General features: G+C 59.1%; 1 protein-coding gene across 3 annotated transcripts in view; it reads right to left on the reverse strand.

The window, feature by feature from the left end:
- The window catches only part of LOC122384503 (eukaryotic translation initiation factor 4 gamma 1-like), a 92,569-nt gene that overhangs the window by 68,518 nt on the left and 10,001 nt on the right, over positions 1-14,050 (reverse strand). For all 3 annotated transcript variants that reach the window (XM_043372003.1, XM_043372004.1, XM_043372002.1), the window contains exon 2: positions 12,662-12,787. In XM_043372003.1, the coding sequence (XP_043227938.1) occupies positions 12,662-12,787 (126 nt within the window). The remainder of the gene's footprint in view (positions 1-12,661; positions 12,788-14,050) is intronic.

Here is a 14,050-nt window from a genome sequence, read left to right on the forward strand (position 1 = left end):
CCGTCCTGTCTGCAGCGTCTGACGCCGGCTCCGGCCCGGGCCCGTTCGATCGGCTAGTTCCCACACGTGCCGCGTCCGTCCGTCCCGCGACATTCCGGCGGCAGCCGCCCGACCGGTCAGGTTCACACAGCAGCCGCACCGGAACATGGCCTGGGCGAGCCGCCTCCATCCGCCGCCGACCGGCCCTCCGCGCCGGGGGGGGGGGGGGGCGGTTCTGGCAGTCAGCAGTGCCGCACTGGACTTTTTAATGAGCCAACTTCCGACAGATGTGATCTTTGTGTCTTGTCCCGTACTCTGCCTTCCGAGTCACACTTCCGGTTCGTTGTAACTTTTGGAGACGATATATCAATACCTAAGATGAAATGAAATACCGGTTTATAAACTTGATAAGCACAATTTTGATGCATCTCTAACATGTTATACGACGCGTTCTAGCCTCAGAATCGCATACAGGGGACCTTCTCTTCGACATTCACAGCACTTTCCCCAAAAGACCCACTGAGGCTGATCTGACAAAATCGCCGTCTGCCTTTCATCGGACCTAAGGCCGATCGACGGACCGTGCAAATACCGACCAAGGCTGATCGTAACGGCAACCAGCGGCCTATCGGACCAGCACTCCCCCGCGCTTGTCAAACAGTGCAGGGGAACAATCCAATAACTGCAGTTACGGTCCGGCGCACAGTACCGCACACCGTGCAAATAAATTTCGAGCACGCTGCACGACAGCCGAGCGGGAATGAGACCGACAGCGAATTTCTGTTCAATATTCAACCATCACTACGCATGGAATGGGCCCATCTAACGATCATGCATCGCGACAAACATTGCAGTTTCTAGACATCGATCGCAGACATGCACACAAAAAGTCATTGACCCGAGGTGAAAATAGCTCTGTTGCTTTATTACAGCCTGGAGCGTCACTTGACACCAGTTCCGGGGCTCTGGTGATTCCGGCACTGGAGCTATTCTAGGGACTGGGCGGTAACCACCAGTCTGGGTAACTCGGGTAATCATCACTGCAGCCGGGAAGTCGCCAGGCAATAGCCACCACAGCAGCCGGGTGGTAACTATGTCAAGTGGTCGGTCGGGACTCCCGCGAGAAGACCGTTCGCAGATGGAGTTGAAGCGCCGCCCGCCCCCTTCAATGACGGCTATACCCAGACACTGTTGCCAGGCTATATCCAGGGCGCTATATCTACACTCCTGCAGTTGACAGCTCGCCTGTCGGTGTCAATAGAATGACACGCCTTTCGGACACACGGTGGGTAAATGTCGGCATGACGTGTTGCGCGCAATTGACGTCATCTACTCAGACCGGATTCGGTCTATAAATTCCGATAGGTAGATCCCAACCGCGCCCATTCATTACTCAATTGAGATAGCACCTGAGTCTTGAATTCAGTCGGCCGCATGACTTTGATTGCAGGATAAGATACGCCTGAAGATGGCTCCATATCGCATAAGGCCATATCGGAATTTAGCACAGTTTAGCCTGATAGAACTGAGACCGACGTGGACTCTAGCCGGAGCGGAAGGAACCGACCGCACCCCAACCATGTGACAGGACAGGACCGGGCAGCGGCCAGGGCCCGGCGCAGCGCACGCACACGCACCCATCACGTGATCCTGCGCCTCGTCCGGCGCAGGACCACCCTTTGGGTCGGCGCCACAGCCGGTGGTCACGCGTGACGGCGCTGTCCGCAAATTACTTCCAGACGCCGCATCGTGGCACGTCTGGAGACCGCTAAAAACGCCCGCTCTCCGGGGGGCTCCCCGGGTACTACGCGCCCCTCCCCGTAATTAGACGGTGCCCACTGCCCAGTGCCCACCCAGGACAGGCCGATCGGGGGACATCCGATCCATCACCTCCAAGTCAGAGACGCCAGTGCATCTGGGGACAGCGGGGACACTGCGGCGGCTTGGCGGCGTTATGTCCGGTCTCACACCGCTACATTCCCTGATGGGCGTCGGACGTCCTCTGCCATGAGACAAACCAGCCGCCGCTGTGCTGGTAGGTCACGGAACAGACAGAGCCGGAACGAGGAAAGACACAAGATGGAAGGAAGAGATGGGCAACCAGAGGGGAAGGCGGACATGCAGAAGGGCGGACGGAAGAGTCCGTGCAGCTAGGCAGCTAGATGGACGGATCCGTGCAGCCAGCCAGCCAGCCAGACAGACGGACGGAAAGACGGACAGACGTACGGATGGACCCGTTATGCCAGGCGGACAGACGAGCGGACACACTGGCGGGACCACACAGTCAGACAGAAGGAACGAGCGAACGAACGAACGACCGACGGACGACGGACGGACAGACGGGAGAGCCGGTCTCTCTCGGGAGCGGAGACCCCGGCGGGCCGCGCTGGTCCGGTTCATCACCAGCCACCCGTGAAGCCGGTACGCCGGCCGCCGCGGCGCACCGCTGCCGCGTGGCCGCAGCGCTCAGGCCAGCGCGTTTCAGAGCCGGACTGACGGCTGACCGACGCCAGTGTAGAGATAAAGCGAGCTGCGAGCTGATAGCGGAGCTTTGAAGCAATGTGCCACGGACCCTGGTCAATGGTCATCTCACGAAATAGCAACAGCCACGGGACCAAGGCTGGCAGAAGTTGATGTAACACCGAGGAGTCCCCAGCTTAGTGTACCCGGTAATAAATGATAACGGGCTTATCAGCAGAACCTGCCCAGCCAAATTCACAAATCATGTAATCAGATTATCAGGTACGGGTGTTAACCGCTCATACACTCCCCCCTTCCCCAATTCGCGTGGCTGCCCGCCCTCCCTATTGCATCAGCTTCCACCGCGCCTCTGGCGCCTCCCTCCCTCCCTCCTGACAGCGCACCACGCTACGCCACGGTACGGTAGGTGCGTCCATCCCCGCGGGCCGCGGCGCCGTCCACGCTCGGCCGCCCGCGCCACCACACGCCGCCCCGCGCCACGGCACGCCACTCCGGCCCACGTGTGCCGGCGGCGCGGCGGACGAGCGCGTGGCGGCGGCATGGGAGGCGCCGGGCGGCAGGTATGTGCCGCTCCCTGGCCGGCCGCCGGCGCGTCAATGGTAGCTCGGTGCGGCCATTCAGACGGTCCCGGTCCAGGCGCCGCCGCCGCCGCCGCCGCCATCTGCTGCGCTCACCTGCCCGCTCCCTACCGGCGGCGGCGGCGGCGGCGGACAGGCAGACGGGTCCGGGCGGCAGCGGCGGCACTGGCCCCGCCGGCCGGCCACTCCCATCTGATAGACCGGCGCCTCCCGCGGCCGGCGCACAGGGTCCATCGCCGGCAGGCCGGACAGGTGAACGGACCGAGACCGAAGGGCGGGACCGACCGGCCACTGGGCTCCGACAGGTAGCCAGAACACTGTGGGGAAGGTCAGGGGAGGACAAATGCCCCGTGCACACGCGTGGGAAAATTCAGAGCACGGTGCAGGCGACGGTATTCCGTCATACAATCTTGATAGTGTTGCGTCAGATATAGACTGTCATGTTAGCGGTAAAACATTTCGGCGTGCAATTTTAATTTCTTTCGGTTATATTATGACTTCCTTCCGCGTTTGGTGTCTGTCACTAGGCGAGCCTAGACCAGCCTGCTGAGCCTAGCCTGCCCAGCAGAGGCGCCGGACAATGGAGAAGCACCATTCATCCCCGAGTCACACGTCCATCGGAGCCAACGGACACAATTCCCACCGTCTCAGCCGCCCAACGGAAAAACCTCCACCGCACCGGGCCGAGCGCTTTCTCCGGGCCTCCTGACCGTGACCTCAGCACACCGCCTTGACCCGCAGTCGGTCGTCACCGCACGCGGCCGACACGGAACAACCTGCGCGCGCGGCCGGGCGAGGTCCGTTTCCCGGGCGCCGGGGGCGGGGCCACCGTGCCGTGCCGCTCCACTTGCTGTCAGTCCAGCCTCTCTCACTCTGCCATGACCGGTCCAGAGTCCACGGCGGCGCGTGGCTGTCCGTCAATGTGTCAGTGGGCCATCGAACGCGTCGGCGGCGGCGCGGCGACGGGCAGACGACAGCTGACGACCTACAAACGGACGGCGGCGACGACGGCGGCACGGGAGACTGGGGAAGTCCGGCGGTGACGCGACCGCGACACGCCACGACAAATGACTTCTCCAGTCAGCGATGCACTCACAGCATCCTCGGCCCCCGTGGCTCCGTCCATCAACACAGCGCTCAGCGGAGCATAAAGGAATGAAAAAACTCGCGACGGAAAACCTCAGTCGCGACGCGTCAATGCTGATTGTTGACAGGAATGAGACAAGAAGCAAAAAAAGATTGATGGAAGGAACCAATTGTCCCCAGCAACTACAAACGAGTCGTCACCCAACTACAACGTGTCGAGTAAACATCACGAGCAGGATTATGAGAAAACACCTTTGGACATGATCAACGACCGCTTGCCACCAGTCACATAACGAGACGCCTGTCGGGGTGCTCTTCAGAAAGCCTGTTTCTCGGCCCCACCGGCCTCAGTCGGCCGGCCGGCCGGCGTCCAGTCACACCGTGCCGCTGAATCACCGGCACCAAACGCCAGTCACGCTGATCAGGGAAAACGAGGCGCGGCGATCGTCAGCAGCGCTTCTCAGCTGTGCGGAGAGTCAGAACCGACTGCTACCCCGAACCGTGAATATCCGTGAACCGTGACACCACCTCCGCTGCCCCGGGGCGCTCGCCGGAGCACGGCGCCCAGCCTGCAGCTCACGGTTCGGGAAGCCGGGACGCCGGTGCAGGGCATGGGAAGCCTCCCAAGTGCCCCAGGTTCAGCAGCCAGGCAGCGAAGCCCGGTGTGTGTGACACTCATCCATGCAGTACCGGCAGCAGTGGGAGCCCATCCAGACTAGTGCGCCGGCTGGCAGAGGGAACCGGCCCGGCTCGGACTAGATCCAGTCGGGACCGGACCGGGTCGGGTCGGGTCGGGTTAGATCAGAGGGCAGGTAGGTGTGACGCAGGACCAGCCGCGCCGCCCCGGGTGTCAACGGCCGGAACGGTCATATCCGCGCAACAAGAGAGAAGAGTGGGAGAGGAAGATGGGGGGGGAGAGAGAGAGAGAGAGAGAGAGAGAGAGAGAGAGAGAGAGAGAGAGAGAGAGAGAGAGAGAGAGAGAGAGAGAGAGAGAGAGAGAGAGAGAGAGTCGGCAGAGCGCGGTGGCTCGATACGCCCGTGTTGAAGCCTTGAAACAGCAAAAACAGCTGATAGCCTTCAAGGCATCCGATCAACACCCACGGCTTTCAACAGCTCATTCACCAGCCCCGGACTCCAAGACCCCATTTTCCTCGAATCCATTCATTCGTGGCCGGGCCCCGGACCGGAACTGGGCCCCGTGTCAGTTGAGCTCAGGGCCAGGCGTGGCAGGAAGCCAGCGCCGCCCGCCGGGGCCACGAGCGGAACTAGAGCTTGCAACGCGCCCCGCCGCCGTGCCACAAAGGTCACCAGCGTGGGGGAGGGGGAGGGGGCTGCTGACCTGCGCAATACAAGCGGGGCGGCGCAGCCTCAAGGCTGGCGTGCCGGGAAGCGCCGGGCACACAACGGTATTGGGTAGTGGCGGTCCCTGGCGGCGTTGGAAAAGCGGTGTTGACTGACATGGGCTACTGCGACGAAAGTGGAGGTGACCGAATGGGTAATCACTCAGCTGTTCTGCGGAGCTACTCAGGCGACTTGCTGAGTAGGTCCATTCCGTGGCAGTCAAACATGGCCACTGGCCGGCCCACATAACACACCAAGGTAGTTTCGGGAAAACAGAGGGAACGGTTAGCGAGCTCGGCAGCAGAACGGGATCGGCCGTTTCGGAGTACTTTTTCGGTTCACTGTACAATATTCCTCGAATGCCAAGCCGAACAGTTATTCAAGCAGGAACTTTTCCCCACAGCTTTCCCACATCCTTATCCAAAACTATTTCGCACAAAGCAGAACTTGCTTTCTTGCGCAAGCAGCATGCAAACCCGTCAGCTCGGGCATGGAAGTAGAGACACGGTCCAAAGCGGCGATAAAGCGCGAGTGTCGTAACCGGATCTGTTCCGACAGAGCCACGTAGTGAACGCCGTTCTTTTCACCTTGGGGCACACACAACTCTGCGGGAAGAAACGTGTAGGCTTAAATGTGCAAATGGCGACATCGGATATCCGATCCACGAGACACAGTGTTCAATACGGGCGCTCAATACAGGCACGTTTAGCTGCAGGTATGTAGACAAATCGAGGTTATCGGCGTGAATGCGGATGCATACTCGTATAGTGCTCGAATTTTGTCTAATCAAGCTAGTTCCGAGATAATTACTTCGAAAGCGTGACCAGTGTCACAGGTCAGGAGACCTACACGTGCACATCCCGGACCTCCCAGGGTCTTTGTTGGAATCTGATCCCCCGCACGGCCACAATCAATGCAACGGTGGCGGGGGACAAAGACGCGATCGTCCTCCGTCTGACGCAGGCCGCCGCCAACAAAGCAGCGAGAGCAAGCCCACGCTCCTCGGCTGAGCAAAACGCCGCCAAATATTCCCAAAGAAAGTCTCAGTCTCAAGCTCCGGATCACACGCCCTAAATGCCGCCAGTTTCACCTACACCTGTCCAAACGAGAACTGCATAAAAAAGCACGCACAATCGGACAGACAGACAGCCGCCGCTCCGGCCGGGGCCGACGACCGGACCCGTCTGCCGGCGCGCGCGCTCGGCTGCAACAGGTGAGACCAAGGCGGCGCGACCGGCCGAGTGTTCGTACCGGCACGGGCCCCGCCGCGGGCCGCGGGGGCGACCCCACGCACAATGCGGTACTCGTGGGGTAGCCCCCACAGTTCCGGCACGGTGCGACCGGAGCCGTGCGCCACAGAGCCGCGTCAGGCACCAGTAAAAACCCACCGGCCCGGCGGACAAAGCGGCGCGCCGGCTCCAAATCGATACGCCACAGAGGCGCACGTGGCCCCTCGGCCTCGGCCGCCGGCGCCGCCGTGCCGGCCGGTTGGCCTGCGGCGATGTGGGTCGGTCGGTCAGCCGGCCGGCCGGTCGGTCGGATGGGCCGATATGGCATCATCAGCTGTCCGGTCCGCTGGCCAGTCGCGGCCAGAGGAGCATCGATTCGGTCCGCCGGGACACCCCTCCACTGTCCAGCTCAGCCCCTTGCGGGGGCAACGACCGGCCTCCAGCGGGGGTGAAAATCCATGCCCCCTGCCAGTGACGCGTTCACTGAGGAAGGGGGGGGGGGCGAGCGCGCCGGGAGTTACCACCTGGCAGCACCAATTCGCCACTCGTGGAGGGCCACTTGATTGTGCGAACAGGCGCGCACTGCGCGGTGATCGCTCCGCCAGCACAGGCAGCGGCCTGGCGCCCGCCCGCTCGACGGATGACGCCGCTAAAGCGGGCCACACGTTCCACTCGCTTGATCCCTGCGCGACGGTAGGAAGCTCGCCAGGCTTGACTAGTCATCTGCCTACTTTGGCCCATGGCATGGATCAAATAATCGCGAACATACGGCCGGTACTCCACTAGTAAATCGGCCCAATCAAGGTCAAATATTTGAATTTCAGATACCGGTCGGCCGTCAGCCGATAATTTCCGGCGTCGCGCCGGCGGCGTTCGCAGGACGCACCTGCCCGGTGACCGTGGCTTCGATCGGCAGCAAACTCCTCACGGTACGGAACTCGGCTGCAGTCCAACGGCTACGGCCGTCCCAGACAGGAAAATCATGGCCGGGATAATTGCACTAGGCCGTGATTTTCGCCCCGGTTCGCTCCATTCCGACAACATCCGCCACTGCGACCGAACAATGATCGCGTCACCGTCCGATACCGCCGGATACCCAGTGCGCGATAAATGCTGCACAGCGTCACACCATGCATGGCAACGGCGCCGGCCGCGCCTCCGCCCACTCCAGCCGCGAGAGGCCGGCGTAGGTCACCGTGCGACAAGGCACGAACCGCGCCCGGCCCGGCCCACGGACGGTAACATTCACGGGCGCGGATTAGAGTCGGGCCGGCTGGGAATTCCAACGGCTGGTTCCGGTGTCGGCTCCAGAGACTTCCCGTCCAAACCAGAGTGAGCTCCAAAGAGTGACGAATGAATGTGTACGGACATCACGAGTAAATAACGAACCCTACCAGCCTAGCGGCGCATTCCACAGCAACTTACACGAGTCCCAGCCATGTGATTAAACCACAAGCGGCTTGAGCTCACACCACAAGAGCCACCGCCGCACCCTGAGCCACCGAAATCACCGTGTTCCGCCCAGCCCCCAGTTCCGGTTATTGCTGGTCGCCGCCGGCTCAGCCCTGAGACAGACAGCGCCGGGAGCCGGGGAGGAAAACGGGCGAACCGGCGGACGTGCCGGGCCCGCCGGGACACGGCATAACGTCCCACGGCTGCACGGAGCTCGGGGCTACGCCGCGGCCAGAAACCGATAGTTATGATTTTTAAGTTTTTTTTTTTTACTTCTCGACGCAAAAATAATAAATTTTTGCTTTCGTTTTACTTTTTCAATCACGAGGGCGTAGACACGCCACTCCTTCATCTACCCACACCCCATATCTGATCCCGATCCCAATTTGTCACCTCCCACCCAGTGTCTCCTATAACTCGCCGGCCGCCGCCACCCCTCTTTCTCCTCCCTACCGGTCAAGACCCTCCCTGGTAATATGGTTACAGCCGGAATGATAAGAGGAGGCAGCACTGGGCCGCGCGCACCCCAACCAACAGCACAGGCACACAGACAGACAGACGGGCGGGCGCGGGCGGTCCGATAAGTTGGCCGTCGGCTCGCCGCCGTCGGCGTCTGTATTGTGATGCCACCCACCGCGATGGGCACGATATGAGAGGACAACAGTGGAGTGTGAGCGCCCCATCCGGCGTCCGACAACAGCCGACGTGCGATGCCCATCTGTCCGCACTGCAGCACGCGCCACACAGGGCACAACTGCACGCGTCAGAAAACGCACATTACACGCAACAGACAGTGCACAATGCACGCATCCAGGCACGCTCAGTGCAGGCGTCCAGGCATGCACCGGACAGCACAAAATGCACGCGCCCAAACAGCACACAATGCACGCGCCAGGGCACGCCCATTGCACGCGCCAAACGCACAATGCACGCATCCAGGCACGCTCAATGTACGGGCCGGGCATGCACCAAGCAGCGCACAACGCAAGGGTCCTAACAGCACACAACGCAATTGCACGCGCCCAGACAGCGCACGGGTAGCCCACGCGTTCGGCAACGTCCAATGCACGCATCAGATAGCGCACAAACAACCAGCCAGCCACAAAGGCTGTGCTGTGATGAGGCATGCTATTTGCATCGATACTGAAAATGACTGGCTTCAAATAACCGTGTGGGAAGACCCAAAGTAAAAGCTGCTGACGTCACCATGACGTATGCAATGTAGTTCGGCGTACCATTCGACCGTGCCGTAACTGAGCCGGTGTTATTGGTACATCAATACCAGCATGCATGCCACACAGTTCGTAGAATACCAAGCAAACATGAGTATGAATCACAAGCAGTAATATCGTCCGATACCCGTCATGCCGGCTGGTTTTCATTCATGCGAAAAGATCATCGTTCATAGGGGTGGGTGTATGCTTTGACGATTATACTTCGTACACCCCGTTCACATGGCCGATAATGCGTAGTTAGTTTTATGTTTGTAATTTTGGCGATGCCAAATAATAAATCTAATAACTAAATTGCATTTATTTTCACGTATTCCTTTAGTAAACACCATCCACTGATAACATTTTGATCCATCCGTTCCCATCCCCATCCATTTTATCGTCAACGCCCATCAATTTATCGGCAAGCATGTCCGGAGTCCCCGCCTGTCGCCCTCAGCGCCGCCACCACCGACCTTTGCCTGGCTCCCGGGACCGAGGCACGAGGCAACATCCGGACCCGGCCTCTACAGGACAGATAAGCCGGGCCAGGCGGCGGCTGGCCGAGACGGGGAAGTCTGGGCGGCACAGATCGCGGCGGTGCGGCGCGGCGACACCGTTACAGCAGGGGACGAAATGACGCAACACCGCCAGTGACGCACCGGGGAGCCGCCGCGCGCACCGCGGCGACCGCGGGCCTCCGTGCGGTGCGGCGCTCCGGCTATTTACGAGCAACTTTGTCTCGGGGCGGCCTTCTGGGTCACCTGGAGGCCGCATGGCTGCCCCGGTGGCCGCCACACCGGCCATGCGGCGTGCTGCAATAGCCGGCACCGGTCCGGTGCGCCGCGAGAAAGGTGCGGCGATATCGCGGCGGACCGACACGCGGCCGGTTCCACTGAATAGCGGGCGCCGGTGAAACGGTCCCAGCCGGGGCCTGGATCACAGACAGCCTTGATATCAATCGCATCGCTGCAATCGGTCGAAGGTAGAAACTGAGAGTGGCACACATTTTCAGACCGACTCCCTATTGAACTGGACGGCTCGTGCTATTGATCAAACCAGAGCTCACGCCGTCTGTATCAACTAATGATCGGGTGGTAGCGCCCTATAACTGTTTTCCAATAGGCACAACCTTCCGATTATGCTTGTAAGCATTCTTGAGACCAGTATGAACACGAAAATAAAGATAGGAAGATCCGCACGTCCTAAAACATGAACCTAAAAATAAACATACAGAACAAATCTATTACTGACATCTCAAAACCATAAGATAAATAACTTTGGTCTATATATAAGCATCCAGCCCTAAGGAAGAGATAACAAATCAATGTTACAAAACTGATAAAGGGAGAAACGCTGATAATCAAAGGCATGGACGTTGTGCAATGAACAGTCTAAAGAACAAGGCGATGTTGGAAAACGTCGGGCAATCTTGCCCTGTAAATGGTCCAAAGATTAATGATAACGATGTTATCGTGATTCGCACAGGCCACAGGATAACAGCCCGCGACCAGTTTCCTAACGCACAATTACCCAATACGCAAATGCTGTGGCACTGTCCAGCACCCCGGCAAGGCACACAAGAAGTCATTTGTCAACAACGCTACCTACCAATGATCGTCTATACTATACCAACAGCCGCAGCATTGCTTTCTGCGGCGCCGAACGGAAAAAGCATACACAAAACTGAATAATAAATTTGATTGTCATGCTGAGCGTGCTGTAAATAAACCACTAGAGACGGCGAAAACTATGCTCGTCTGTTTCGGAATAAAGACCATGTCAAATTAATGATTCCGTTTACGTCCACCCCAATACACCGAAGGGCGCATGAGATTGAAAGTGGCCGCTCTAATGCCACCGGTCTCCTGGCCCGAAATAAGGTGCCACTCTAGTGCGCACAGCACACAGATGCCCGGGCCGAGACAGTCTGCAGCTGGGACATGTCGACAGCGTCCGGGCAGTTCGAAAGGTCAGTCCGGAACAGCCCCTGCGGCGACGGTTCGACAGAAACATCCAGACAGAGACATCCAGCGACCGGCCACAGACCAGAAAGGTCAGCCCATGAGCAAGGTCAACCCCTGAGGCGAAGTGGGGATGGAGACGATGCATCCCAGCTAACCCGAGAGCAATTTGGAACAGTCCAGACTGAGACGGGCCCAGCGGAGCTTAGCTTTCTGATAAGCCCATACGAACAGAGCTCGTCACGGGTTATCCAGGGGCGGCGTCAGGGGACACGTCACTACCACCGCTGGCGGTGCACGTGACCTCTGTCTGGCCGAGTCCGACCGTGTCTGCGCACTACAGACGGCGGCAGATCGAACCGAGGGGCGGCCGCTGCGCCACAGACAGACGGACCGGGTCGGCAGGCTGCGGAACAGGCCACTCGGGGCAGGGGAGCGAAACGGCCGCCCTAATACCGGCGATGGATGGCCGCCGTCGAAAACCGTATTCTGAGATGAACCGGGCCGCCACAAAAGAGCTGACCTACGAAATTCGAGATAACTTCGAGATAATTCGAGTTAGTTCTGGGAGGGCGAAGAGGGTAAAATGTACCTAACAATATTCGGCTGCATTGTATTCATAACAAATCAATTTTCAGCTTTCAACATACCCGTACTCATCGTAAATTTTTAACCTTTAAATATAAAGTCCCCGGAGAAAAACGACACTTTCGGATCGGCTCACGTTACCGCCTTTAGATGCCCCCACACCACGGATAAGCCCGCGTCTCATTAGAAGCGGACTCCGCAGAGGCACAAACACCCAGCTAATCCCAATCGGCCCGCCCGTACTCCACCGATGACGACAAAATGGAGCCGGGTCGCAGCTAGGAGCGGGGTCGTAAAACCGGGGATTTACCTAGCGTCCACCGGCGATCGGGACAGGGGCGCGAAATGGTGGCTGAGCGAACGCAGTCAGATATGGGCACGGGAAGGATTCAGCTCTGCCTAATGTCAATAACGGAACGACCATACGGTAATGCAAAGTGATTCAGCAAAAGGTGCATGAGCAAAATCAACCGCAACGAAAGCTACAAAGAAGAATATTGATGATGAAGAATTCCAGTCACCGTGAAACCGTTTCAAGACCGTTCAATGAACCCTATCCGCCACTCCCCGCTATCCTCGCTTCGTAAGCCAATGGGTTTGGGTTGGAGGGCTCAAGCATGGCACCAATCGTCACAACTCACTCCCCTTGTCACGCGATCCCTCCCTGCAGAGTCTCGTGACCCCTCCCCTGCCGTGTCCCTTTGACCGCTCCTCGTCGGTGCGTCGTGGGCTCAGAGGCCGGACGGACTGACCTGCGGGGCCGCCGCGGCCGTACATCGTGTGCGGCGCGCCCGGCTGCTGCGGGTAGCGGCCGCCGGCCGGGTTCATGGCCGCCGCTCGGCCGTCCGGCATCGCGCCGGGAACCACCTCAGACTTGTCTGCCGGGAGGAGAGAGGACGGTCACTACACGGCCATCACACAGTCCACGCACAGTCGACACCGCTCAGCGCAGCGGCCGGACCCCGCGCGGCCGACACACGGTGATCGGCCGCCGGCTCTGAGCAAACACGGCCCACAAACAGGCAGGTGATGCGTGGACAAAAACGGCCGCAATGACGGACTGCGGTCACGGGAGAGGCGCGCCGGCGACCGGAACGGACGCGGCCGACTCCCACCTGGCGCGCGCGCGCCGCTGCAGCTGCCGCAGCTGCAGCCGGCAGCTACTGGGAAATGCCGGCAGCGTTCGGGCGCGGCGCGGGCCGACATGGCTGGGGCGAGGTCATGTAGGTACCGGGGACAGATACACACGAGAATGGCTATGTCATAAAATAATACTGTCGTCGGAGAGGTCACAGTTACAGTATCAAAGAATCAAAAGAAAATATCGAAAGAGACTTGATTAATTTGGGATCCCACATTTAGCAATCGAAGTCCCTTCAACTCTACCCTTCATAGCCCCAGCGCAAAGGACACCCGATCCCACCCGATCCCCGTTTGCCCTCTCTAATATCGATAGATCAAATGTCGGCACCCTTTGCCGATCACGTCACAGCAGAACACCTGTCGCCACCACTTACAGCCGGGGGCGGGTAGCAGCGGGGCCGGCGACGAGCGGTACTGCAGCTGTGTCAACTGGAGCACGCTCAGGCTGGGGGCGCGGCCGTGGGCCCTCGTATAGTGCCACTCCCACGGGTTCATCACAGACCGACGTGAGATTCCGAGACGAAAAGAGATTCACAGTTGGAGAGGTGTTCGTTAAATGGACGAAGACCGTTTGACTTGGATATAGATAGATTTGAAATATGATAGAATATCGAGGAAAATAACGAGAAAAATAAATGGCTCAAAGAAAAGATCACAGATGAAAGGACTGACTGAAAGATGGAATACAGCAGGATACACAAATGATAGATGACTACACAGTTAACAGGAATGAGAGAAGAAGAGGAGAACACTGTCGGCTCGATCGCTCGTCTCGCAATGAATCACTGTAGCACAGTTCGGTCACACCGGGGGGAAACCGAACGCCAGGTCCCCGATCTCCGAATGACCACCAGCCCGAAACAGCGCTCAGTTTTGATACTTCCTACAGACGTCAAAAGACATGCGCAACACTTATCTTATCGGCGCCACTTCCTATCTACCGAGCGCGTCCCCTCCATGCATTTACGCAAGGACGGCGAGCGGGCCGAGCCGAGCAA

Source organism: Amphibalanus amphitrite, unplaced genomic scaffold, assembly GCF_019059575.1.
Source record: "Amphibalanus amphitrite isolate SeventyFive unplaced genomic scaffold, NRLGWU_Aamphi_draft 000192F_arrow, whole genome shotgun sequence".
In the NCBI taxonomy this organism is placed as follows: domain Eukaryota; kingdom Metazoa; phylum Arthropoda; class Thecostraca; order Balanomorpha; family Balanidae; genus Amphibalanus; species Amphibalanus amphitrite.